Below are 12,463 nucleotides of genomic sequence, written 5' to 3' on the forward strand. Positions count from 1 at the left end.
CTGGGGCGGGGCGTGATGGCTCCCAGGCAGAGAAGCTTTTCTCGGCAGGCGCGGCCGCGGGAGGGCACCAGGGCCGCTCTGGCGCCGCCAGCGTGGAGACCGCGGGGCCCCGGGTGCTCTGGGAGCACTCCAGCCCCTCCCACGCTCTGCAACCCCAGGTCCCCGACTCTGGCAGTAGGGGCGTGGGCGTGGCCGACTGCGCGTTTCTCCGAGTGGCCAATAAAGTTTCGAAAGTTTGAAAAGCGGAGGAAAAAGGCCACGCCCATGTGGCTGTCCGAGTGTGGGCGCCGGCGGGCCTCTGCGGAGCTCTGGGCGACTCTGCGCTCGCGGAGGCGTGGCCGGTGCGCGGGGCCCGCGGCGCGCGGTGATGGGGGTCTCGGTGGATGTGCACCAGGTGTACAAGTACCCCTTCGAGCAGGTGGTCGCCAGCTTTCTCCGAAAGGTACTGCCCCGCTTCCACCTTCCGTATCCCGCGCTGCCCTCGCTGCTTGCCCCTCTCTCCTCTCCTCCATCCACGCGGAAGCTGGCACCGCCAGTCTCTCTTTCCAGCTGCGGGCTTTCCTTCAGGGATGTGTGGGTCGAGAGGAATTTCCTCGAAGACTCCCCTTACACGGAGCGGGAAAAGGAGCCGTGCTTGGCATCACGTTCACACCTGCCCCTTTTGAAAGAAGAGGCTTTCCTTTCAGGAAGAGCCTCCGGGAATCCCAGCTCGTGAGCTCCGTGGAGTTGCAAATGACCGACGTGTGGAGCTTTCCCGTTCATCACTGACCCTTTAAAAGCGGGGGGAGGCCATTGGGCAGTCATCCTGGTTTACTCAGCATGATCGTTCTGCTGCCTCTCCACTGCCCCTTATTAAACAGCTGTGGGACTTCATGCAGGTTGCTTACTCTCTTTGTGCCTTAGTTTGCTAATCTGTAAAATGGGGAAAATAATAGTACCGACTCATAGTTGTTGTGAGGATCCAAATGAGGTAACTTATGTAAAGTGCTTATCACAGTTGTGACCTAAATGAAGAAACTGAGGCAAAATCAGTATAAAAAGAGAGTTTATTTGAGCCAAGTTTGAGGACTGCATCCTGGGAGTGAAGGTGCCCTGAGTATACATTCTGATGAGCAGAAGTCGAAAGTGGGTTTTTAAAGGAGAATAAGAAGCGCTTCCTAAGTTGTTTACCAAGAATTTATATTAAAATAACATAAACTATTGATTGGCTGTACATTGTTCTTTGTATCACAAATTCCAGGAATTTGAAGATAATGGGTAAGGCAACTGGTCAGGAACAAAATGCCTTTAACCAGTTGCTCCCAGGAATGGGTTGGGTGAGGAGGGGACCACTAAAGTCCTATACTCTTGTCTCTCTGGGCTTGATCGATTTTGCATATTTCACTGTAACTCACACAATCTGCTCTGAGCTATTTTTCTTTTTCTCACTGCTACTGATGTTTAGTTAGGGCTCTAAAATGTTATTGTTGTTTGTATTACTACAACCGATTTCAATACAAATAATGAACTCTTCCTCAATACTGAGTGGCCCTGAATCCCAAAGACTGTTTCTAGGATTGTGGGTTCCTGATAATAGGAAAATGGGAAATGTCTTTGAAAAATTGAAAGCTCCCAGGCCTGGGAGGTAGGACTCCTGGACTCTGGTCTGGTTCTATGCGTGGTTAGTTCTCTGGGTGACCTTGGCTGAGGGTCTTTTCTCTAGGCCTTAGTTTCCACATTTATAAGATGAAGGGGATGTACCAGAAGATCTTTGAAGGTCCCCTTCAGTTTTCACTTTCTTAAGCAAAATTTGCAACAATTGCAATTTGCCTTGGTTAGCAGCCACGGGACATTGAACTCCATATGCAACCTGGAAGCCAAACTAAGGGAGATGCTGGGAAGATGAAGGTCATTTGTTAAACGATAAGGTGTAGCCTCCATTAGAGGAGGTGACACGGTGGCCCTGGTCACAGAGGAGTGAGGAGGACACTGGTTAACACTTTGTTGCTATAGGGGGCCTCTTTAGAAGGAATGTCAGCTTGCTGATATGTTCATTGATTTTCAGTATCTAGACTAGTGCCTAGCACTTACTAGGTATTTAATAAAAACCTGAGCAATGAATAAATGAAAGAAAGAATGATTTACAGATCTGTTGTAGACTTTGCCTTAGGCCAGGCTTCTGGGCCCAAAATGTAACAGCCAACACCCAATTTTTTTGTTAGGACTGGCACTTTGGAGTCTGGGTACCCTTAAGCCACTGCTCCTTTGTAAAGTCTTTTTGGATTGTCATCATCAAGAGTCAGTTGATCTCCACCTTCTCAGAACTCGCAGGGCACTCTGTCTAGGTCTGGCTGACTGTCTGCGGTGTCAGATGGTGACTTCTGTATGTGTTGTGTTTCCCGTTAGACTCTAAGGTTTTTAAAGGCGAGACTCACTCCTGCAGAAGCACATAACACAATGCCAAACTCTTATTTATGGAGGTCCCGGCGCATTGTCAGCTTTTGGTAAATGCTTTTCTTTTGTTGAATACTTATCTTCTGTGTGCCAAGATTTGTGCTAGGTGCTAGAAAAACGTGGGAGGTCACCACAGACCCTGTTCTCATGGAACTGATGGTGTGTAGTGGGTGAGATTAACATAAATAAGTGATGCACAAATGAACACAAAATTCAAATTGATGATGTGTACTTATGAAAGGAAAGTAAGGAAAATACATGGTGCTTGAATATAGCAGGGAGGACTGCTATATTCAAGAGAGGGTGATCTTTAGGAAAGGCTTCCCTGAAGAAGTGGCACTTGTGAAATGATGGCTGAAGCATGAATAGAAGTTTCCTAGGAAGGCTGGGTGTGTGGTGTGTGGTGTGGTGTTGTGTGTGTGGTGTGGTGTGTGTATGTGTGCTCATGTGTGCTTTCCATACTTTATCATGTTTACTGCTGCCAGCACCCTCAGGAAGTAGTTATCATTAATTTCCATTTTACAATATAGAGAAACTGAGGACCAGATAAGTCCAAGTGCCTTCCTCAAGTTCCCATAACTAGCAGGTAGGACAGCCAGGATTTTAACACATGGATCCAAAACTCACACCCTTAGCCACCAGGCTGTGCTGCATTGCATATAATAGGCACTTCAACGATTATTGAGGAAATACAGTGTTTCAGAATCAACTTTGCCAGCCGGGTGTGGCAGCTCACGCCTGTAATCCCAGCACTTTGGGAGGCCGAGGCGGGCGGATCACTTGAGGTCAGGAGTTCAAGACCAGCCTGGCTAACATGGTGAAACACCATCTCTACCAAAAATACAAAATAATTAGCCAGGTGTGGTGCCCTATGCCCGTAATCCCAGCTACTCGGGAGGCTAAGATGAGAATCACTTGAACCCAAGAGGCGGAGGTTGCAGTGAGCCGAGATCACGCCCTTGCACTCCAGCCTGGGTGACGGAGCAAGACTTCGTCTCAAAAACAAAAACGAACAAAAAAACCCCAAAAACTTTGCTGTGCTCAATCTGTTTTCTTTTGTTCACAGTCTTCTCTCAGTGTTTGCTCAGCTAAGTGGACCTGTTGACCCTGATATAAAGATATAACTTTGATGTGTGTTAGGGTGAGAACATAGAATGTTTAAGTTATCTATTGGTATGTAACAAACCACTCCAAAACTTAGTGACTTAAACCAATGACAGGCTTTTAATTTTCACAATTCTGTGAGTTGACTAAGCTCATGTGGTTGATTTTTGTGTGCTGTGTGGTATAGCTGAGGTCACTTATGTAGCTGTATTCAGTTAGAACCTGTTGTAATTCACATAAAATATTTAGCAAAGTACCTGGTACATAGTGAATAAGTATTGTGAAAAGGCAGAACTGGGAAACAGAACTGGGGATGTCAGAACTGGGAAATGGAAGGCAGAACTGGGAAAATGAGAGACAAACATTTGGAGACTAAAGGTCTAGTGATGGGACAGTGTTAACATCATGCATGTCACTGTACTTCCTTTCTTTCTATTCATTCATAAAGGAATCCTTCAGAGATTCCTTGGGAGGAACTATGTGACTATTTCTAAGATGTCAGTAAACCCATTTGCTGGGTGAATTTTCCCCTTATGTTATTCAAAGCCATGAACTGGAAGTCAGTAGACCTGGATCTTGATCATTATGCTTTTGCTGTTAGGTTGGGTGGCCATGGGAAACAATTTTCACCATCCTATACTGTGTCCTTGTGCAAATTAGAAAAGGCATCTTTTAGGGGTCCACTCCATAAGCTCACAGTTCACAGGGCTAGGGGAAAGCAAATGAGACTATTTATGCAAATTAGAAAAAGGTACTGCTTCCTCTAGGTGGATGCAGTCCTGTGCCCACAGGCCCACTTGACCAGGAGCCCTTGTGCTGTGAGCAACATCACAGCTGTGTAAGCCCTAGTTTCTCCTCTGTGAAAATGGTAATGCCACCTACCCCACCTACCTTCCAGGGTTGTTGTGAGGATGTCAAATGTGTTAACAGTTTGAAAAGCATAAGTTTTTTTATAAGCCTAAGGTAGTAAGAATTATCTTTTTGGCAAAATACACTTTTATTTTTCTTTCAGTCTTCATTTTTTTTTTCAAAGGAAAGCACTTGGCAGAAGGGACAATCATATGAGGATTGCTGGGAAGCATTTAATCTGATTTTGCACAATGGTATGTTTGAAGCTGCTTTAGCACTGAGGAAGTTCTATTTTAAATCAGATCTACTGATCTATGGCTTTTGGTTTGTTAGGAGTTGCCTCCCAAGTTATAATATACTACTGTTTTTAAAACCTGAAGAATGTTTGCTCTTCTTACATCTGCCTGTTGAATACCACAGGCAAAATATTAGCTGCATGCTTTCAAAGCTAAGTGACATTGTGAAAACAAACAATATGATACTCTTTGTTCGTGAAATATAGTATTTCTCAATAAACTCTTCATAGAGGAATGTTATGAAACCCAAAATAGTTTATTCATTGGATGCTGAACTGTAGGTACTTTCCAAGAACTATAGTGTCAATGCACTTGACAGTGTATTTTGGTTTCTTTCTTTGTGTGATTCTTAGCTTTCTAGCTCTAATCACTTACCACTGTTTCCTTCCTTTTACTTAAAATCATCTACAAAGAGAACACAAAGTTGCATAGATGAATGTAGCAGTGTAGAAAATGGGTCTTCTCTGGAATCTCACTTAGACCTTTTTAATGGGCTTGCCTTTCATGAGCTGTATTCAGAGAACTTCTTAAATTTCATCTGCCTGAAATTTAAAGTCATTAAAAAGGATCCAGAGAGCCATTATATTGACTGGGTTTTCTTGTTTATATCTAAATGAGGCCAGAGAAGTAAAGATTTTTCTTACCTTCGGAAGGTTGACTTTCTTTTTATGCTGTGGTTCAAAGAATCATAGTAAATAGAATATCACCTTCATAGGTGGTGATTTTTGTCATTTGTTTCTGATGTATCCCAATTACCCAAAGAGATCCTGGAACATAGTAGGTACTCAGCAAATCCTTGCTGAATGAGTGAATGAACTGACTCTTTTGGGGATTAGCCCTGTGCAATTTTAGACTGAAGCCAGTACGGAATTCAGAAACATGTCCTTACTTTGGATACTGTAATAAAATGGACAGATTAAAATATTAATAATTTCTTTGCTTTGACAGAATGACCCTGGGTGTTATTTATTTTGGCTGGGAGCCTGGTGTGCTGAACAAAATGGTTTGAATGTTTACTCTTAAGCTCATAAGGGGGATTTATGAATGGCTATTTCCATTTAGAGTAGAAAGTTGATTGGGTAATTAATAATGTTCCCATTTCTGATCCTATCTTTTCTCCCTTGCAAATCTGACACTTACATGTGTGGAACATATCTTCCTTCAAAGCTCCAGAAATATTTGGGGTGAACCTGCATTTCTAAAATAAACGATTTGATAAACCATAGGCCTAGTTTAACATAATGATTATTTATCTTTTGTCACATGCTGTACTAGTCTTTCTTCACTTTTATCTTCCTGTCCTCAGTTCCACTAGAAGATTAGGCATGATGTAAAGCAGAATGGTGCAGATGTGCAGAATGTGGGCTCTGACATTGGATGGGGTGGGGAAGACAGGGATGGAGCGCTGTTAGCCCTGTGAGCTTGGCCAGGCCAGTTCAGTTTTCTATGCCTCGATTTCCTCATCTGCAAAATGGGAATAATAATCACTATCTTCTGGAGTTGTTAGAGAAATTAAATTGGATAATGCATACAGTTATATGTAATATACCTAGCTTAATTTCAGCACACAGCAGGCTCTTTTAAAGTACTTGTTGAATAATGATAACGACAACAATAATTTGTTGCATTTATTTCATGAGCCTGAAAATAAAAAGCTGAGAGAAGTGGCCTCAGAAATCTTTACTAACTTAGAGTAATAAAGGGGAGAGTGAGCATGAATAAAGGTACACATTTGAATTAGGAATATTTTCTAAATGCCATTTGAATAATTATAAAATATACTTAGAAACTTATCTAATGGAGATTGTGGCTTAATCAGTGTATAAAAGACAGAAGATACTGGCCAGGCATGGTGGCTCATGCCTATAATTCAAGCACTTTGCAAGGCTGAGGTGGGTTGATCACTTGAGCCTAGGAGTTTGAGACCAGCCTGTGCAACAGGGCAAAACCCCCATCTCTACCACCACCACCACCACCACCACCGACAACAAAACCCCAAACCACACAGACACAAAAACAAACAAAAACCCCCCAAAATTAGCCGGGCATGGTGGCACACACCTGTAGTCCCAGGTAATGGGGAGGCTGAGGTAGGAGGATTGCTTGAGCCGGGAGCAGAGGTTGCAGTGAGCTGTAATTGCATCACTGTACTCCAGCCTGGGTGACAGAGACCCAGTCTCAAAAAAAAAAAAAGGATTTTTTTCACTGTCTAAGTACGTGGACCTGTCTTCAAGGAGTTCACTGTCAAAAGGGACAGAGGAGGATATATTAATTTTCATGATAAAGGCTTTCTCGGGGCATATGGCAGACATTACATTATAGTATGGGGCAAGATTTATATTTTAATTATAAATCTGTGGAAGCATTAAAACTATTTAGAAACAGTTGCCTTTTTAAAAACAGGTAACTATTCTCTCCAGCACTCTTACTTCTCTGGTACAGCCCTTTCCCTAATGCTAGTGTGGAGTGAAGTGTCAGGGAGGCCTTGTATCTTACACAAATTTTGAACTGGTAAAGCACGAGCTTGTGAGTTTTTTATTAGTCTAGGAAAATCAGATATATTATCTTCTAATCATTTTAAAATCATTGTTTAAGTATTTTTGGATTGCAGATAGATGCCAGCAATATGTTTAATGCCACACCACAGTAAATTGCAAGATAAAAACCGAAATCTTGAAACTTTTTAAGTTTTCAAAACTGTTGATTCATTTGTTAGTAGCAAAACCAGCTACATTTATTTTCTACTTGCACAGTGCTAGGTATTATACTGTAATTAAATTTTTTCCTTTAATTCTTGTAACAACTCTTTGAGGTAAGTATTTATTCTCATTTTACAGATGAAGAAACTAGGGCAGATTAAAGTGATTTGTCCAAGCTTCTCACAGATGGGATTCCAATTCAGATCTCTTGGGCTCTAAAATTCACTGTTTTCTAACATCGTGTCTTTAATTTTGTTTTTTATTTCTTAACTTTTCATTTATAAATAGTTTGACTTATAAAACATTTCAAAAACAATATTGCAGTAACAAAGAATTCCCACATACTTTTTTCCAGCTTCCCCAAACCACAGTATACTTTTTAAAACCAGGAAATTAACACTGATACAATGCTATTAACTAACCTATAGACCCTATTTAGATTTTGTCAATTGTTCACTAATATCGTTTTTCCAGTCTAGGATCCAGTTCAGGACCCCATATTGCATTTAGCTGCCAGTGTCCTGCAGTGTAGGACAGTTCCTCAGTCTTTCCTTGCATTTCCGGACCATGGTGATTTTGAAGAGTGCTGGGCAGTTATTTGTAGTGTATCTTTAGCTGCACTGGGTTTATGCATACATTTGATGTTGTGATAAGAGGATTTTCCTCTGTGTTGCAATGAAAAACTGTCTTTTCAAAACCTTCACTATGCCATTGCTGATTATTGGGCCATTTTTGAAAGAAAGAGGCTGATGTGCCGTTGGCTGGCCTTTGTTTGGAATCATAGCCTTTCCTGGCCAGAAGGATCTTGGATGATCACCTGATGGTTCATCACCCCGACCTCACAGATGGCAGCGTTGCAGTCTGCATGTCTTGGCTCGTTGCCCTTTGTTCTTTCTGTTTCATCATCCTATTGAAAGACCAATGAACAGCCATTCCAAATACTTTTCAACTTAAGTATGTTTTGTCCTTGATCATTGAAATTTTGATTAATTTATAACTCATTTCTTCTTGGTATAAAATCAACTTTGCTTTTCTTCTGAGATAGACTATGGTGTGGAGCTCATAAAAGGAATTTGGCGTAGCTCATGGTGATTTCTTTCTGCTGCTAAACACCAAATCTCTTTTCAGCAGCCCCATCTCTTTGCATGACATGTTTGGCAGCAGCCTAGATAACAAATTCCCTTAATGCTTATAACACGGGTATGTTAATATACCAGACTTACTGTAGGTCTTCTTTGCAGGGCTCTTCAGACAGACCTGTCACTCACCTGCTTCCTTGTACTCTCTCCGGTAACCTCATTTGTAAATTGGTAGACAGTGACTCCTTTGGATGTCATTGACTGTTTCTGAGAGGGGAAGAAAATGTTATAAAAAAAAGGCATTGGCTTTTGAGCTTTTTGGAAAGTTGATATTTTAATAACTCTTTTAAGAGTAGGCTTTCTGAAAGCTTATGGGTTTTTTTTCCCTCAGCAAATATGAATGCAAAATGTTGTATCTTCATGAAGCTTCTCCCACAAACATATTGAATATTCTGTAATTAGATGGATTCAGTTTCTTGGCCTCTAACTTTTTATATGTTTGTGTTTGCTTCAATGCATATTCCCCACCCCCTCCAATATTATGGAGTTCTTGGCTTATCTTTTAATATGTAAAAAATAAAGCAAGCAGATACAACAGCTTTAGGCGCATCTACATTTTACCCTTGTTAGACTGTTACGTACATATGATATGTACAGTGGTATTTGCAGTAGTTTTGTGTCTTGGGGAAAGGAAAAGGAGTCAGTTTACACGTTCCTTGAAGAAAGTAAAAATTATAAGGAAATACAAAATGAAGTCACATATACCTTTAAGAATCCCTTAAATCGTCCATAAAGTAGTATAGCATACATGTCATATGTATGCAGCCTGTGGCATCGTTCTCATGCACACTGCAGTTTGTGACCAGCTAAGCCAGGATCAAGAAAGACAAGGGCTTTTGGCAGATATCTGGGTCTTCAGATCACATTGCTTTCATGAGAGTCTGTAGTATGAAATGGGGATTGAAGAATCCTGTGTGAACCTGCTTGTCTGTGGGCTTTACACTATTATATTTATAGCAGAAATACTCTGTGTATTAATACTTGATAGGTTTCCATGCTTTGAGAAGGACTGAATGAGATCATGTGCATGACAGCTTCTCTAGGATAGCATCCTGCATGAACACAGTAGCTGCTCAGTTAAGTCTTTGATGGGTGTGATCCTGATTTAGCTTGATCAATTCTGCAGTCATACTGGATTGTGTTTGAAAAGGTGTCCAGAAAAACCTGGCCATCTGCCTCCTGTCTTCCCAGGTAAGTGTTTCTGGTATTGACCTCTGAGAAGCCTTCCCTCTTTCAACTTTTTGTCGTGGGAGTTTTGGTAAATTTTCACGAATTAAAACATGAATATTCAAGTTACCACAAGATGGCGTCAGATCATTTCAAGTAATGCCAGGTAGGAGGAGCCTCAGTTCAATAAATCTTTAAAGAGGTTGAAATATGTGCCTTTCATAGTATGGTAGTTAGCTACTGCAAATAAACCCCTACTTTCTTCTACTGTTCTTCTATGGAAACTTGAGGCTCTTGGCTGTTCAATTCCAAAAATTATGTAAGTGTGAAGTATTTGAGTTTATAATGTTTAAGAATTTCTCTGATAGCTTAGTCAAGTAATCAGAACTTGAAAAGTTTGATCATCATGTCTCCCTGGTGACTACATTTTCAACATCTTTTATAGTTTAGTTATCTTCCTACAACTTATGTTGAATTTATAATATTCAGTCAATATATATTTATGGGTATGTAATGAACAAGCTAGAACTGTAGTAAACGAGAGAAGCACATTTTACTTTAGTGAACAAGTTACAATTTACACACATATAATCACAATTCAGAGGACCTGTGTGAGTCTCAAATACCTCCCTTGCTTTAGGGGTACTGTGTAAGCGAACGTCTCCTTTGCTGAGGAGCAGAGTATCTAAACCTGACCCTCTGTCATGGGCATGTAACTTGGAAGGGCTGAACTTCAAGAAAGCAATCGTTGTAGTTCCAAGTATTTTTTTTTTTTTTTTTTGAGACAGAGTCTCACTCTGTCACCCAGGCTGGAGTGCAGTGGCATGATCTCGGCTCACTGCAACCTCCGCCTCCCAGGTTCAAGCAATTCTCCTGCCTCAGCCTCCTGAGTAGCTGGGACTACAGGTGTGCACCACCACCTCTGGCTAATTTTTGTATTTTTAGTAGAGACAGGGTTTCACTATTTTGGGCAGGCTGGTCTCAAACTCCTAACCTCAAGTGATTCACCTGCCTCAGCCTCCCAAAGTGCTGGAATTACAGGCATGAGCCTCCATGCCCAGCCAAGCACTTTTTTTTTTCCTAGGGCTAAAATGAATGAATGAATGAATATATAAATAAATAGATTTTTAAAAACCAAGTTTTTCATCAGTTATCAAGATTTCAGTTTCCAGGATGGACGTGTGAATGACAGAGTTTACCAACATGGAACATGAAGAGATATTGAGGTTGCCGAAAGCTGAGCCACTGCTCTCTTCATAGATTGGTTTCTGACTGAAGGCAGGCTCATTTTCCAAATTGATCCCTGAGGTCATTGAGGTTTATATTCCAAATTTTTTATTTATCCAGAAAATATTGACCGAGTGCTTTCTATGTGCCAGGCATTATGCTGGCTGGTGGAGATAATAGGAGTAACTGAAATAGGCAGTATTCCTGCCCTCAGAGAGCCTGTGTTCTAATCTACTGTCTTTTTGGGTCATAGATATCTTTAAGTATGTGTTAAAATGATGAACCCCTTTCCCTGAAAAATCCATTAATAAATCAGTATCACACACACACACACACACGCCTGCTGTGGGTGGAAACCCACACTCAGAGTTTTGTATTTCACTTCCTAGGGTTCGGAAAACGTTAAGCTCAAGTTTGCAAAGTGAGGGGCCTTTCTTCTTTCTCCCCTCAGCCTGCCTGCTGCTCTTGCCTTCTGCTTAGCACTTTGTGATGTCATGGATGAGACTTCTTGCTAATTTTCTTTTCAGATTTGATCACATGATACATTGGTAAACCTCAGGGAAGAGAGTCCAAGGGGGCTCAGTAGGCTCGGGTCAGCAGCTACCTTGTCCTGTGGCTTCTAGGAGGTCACTTCTGCTTCCAATGTCTCTCTTTTCACATCTGAGTAGTGGAAAGGAATGTGTTAGGTTAACTCTTAGGTGATTTGGTGGTAGGTTAGGTGGGCAGGCTTTGTAGGCTGGCAGAAAGTATCGGGGGTAAATTATGTTACCCCCAGATACACTATTCATTAGCTGGACAATTTGAGCAAATTATCTAATTTGTCTGAGCCTTATTTTTCATATATGAAGTGGAAAAAATAACACATACCTTATAGAATGGTTTTGTGAATTAACTGAGCTAATGTGTCTAAAGTATGTAAATTGCCTAAGAGAAAAGCAGTGGCTATTATCAACCTTGTCACAGCCAAATTGCGTTTCAGGGGAATTAAATCAACATGTTAAATATTTATTGAGTATTTACTATGTGCCTAGCAAAGCATACTTCTATGACTATCCTACTGTGGTGCTAACCCAGCCACCAGACGATGATATTAGACCATAGCGAAGAGGTCCATTCTGTATTAAACAGGCCTGGTTTAATTCCCTGGCTCCACCAGGAGCCAGTTGGGTGACCCTAAGCAATCCAGTCTTCAGTCAGTTTCCGTATCTGAAAGATGGGGATGGTGGTATCACATAAATCAGTTATAACAGAGAGGCTGTTGGATTTAGACAAAATTGTGCAAGGAAAGCATTTAGTACAGTGCCTAGCACAAAGAACACTCTTGGTTTATGTTAGGCTGGTTCAATATTAATAGTATTATTATTTACTGATTAGCTTAACCTCATCCCCCTCAGGGCTAGGTTGCATCTGAAGAAGGTTTTCCCCAGATTTCATGTAAGTCGAGATGATGATAGCATCTCATTTATCTAGGCCCAAGTTATAAAATTAAGATCCATGATTCAAAACTGGGCTTTGTTTAGAAGTTTCTTGGAAAATATTTACTAGTCCT

The 12,463-nt window shown here is 41.3% G+C and overlaps 1 protein-coding gene across 2 annotated transcripts in view; it reads left to right on the forward strand.

Annotated features, from left to right (window-relative positions):
- The first annotated feature begins 235 nt into the window (after nucleotides 1–235).
- PRELID2 (PRELI domain containing 2) overlaps nucleotides 236–12,463 on the forward strand; it is a 76,178-nt gene continuing 63,950 nt past the window's right edge. Inside the window, exon 1 of one of the 2 annotated variants that reach the window (XM_055285795.2) lies at nucleotides 236–442. In XM_055285795.2, the coding sequence (XP_055141770.1) occupies nucleotides 368–442 (75 nt within the window). In that variant the 5' untranslated portion in view covers nucleotides 236–367. The remainder of the gene's footprint in view (nucleotides 443–12,463) is intronic. The other variant, XM_055285794.2, reaches the window with a different exon arrangement.

Source organism: Symphalangus syndactylus, chromosome 7, assembly GCF_028878055.3.
Source record: "Symphalangus syndactylus isolate Jambi chromosome 7, NHGRI_mSymSyn1-v2.1_pri, whole genome shotgun sequence".
Lineage (NCBI taxonomy): Eukaryota > Metazoa > Chordata > Mammalia > Primates > Hylobatidae > Symphalangus > Symphalangus syndactylus.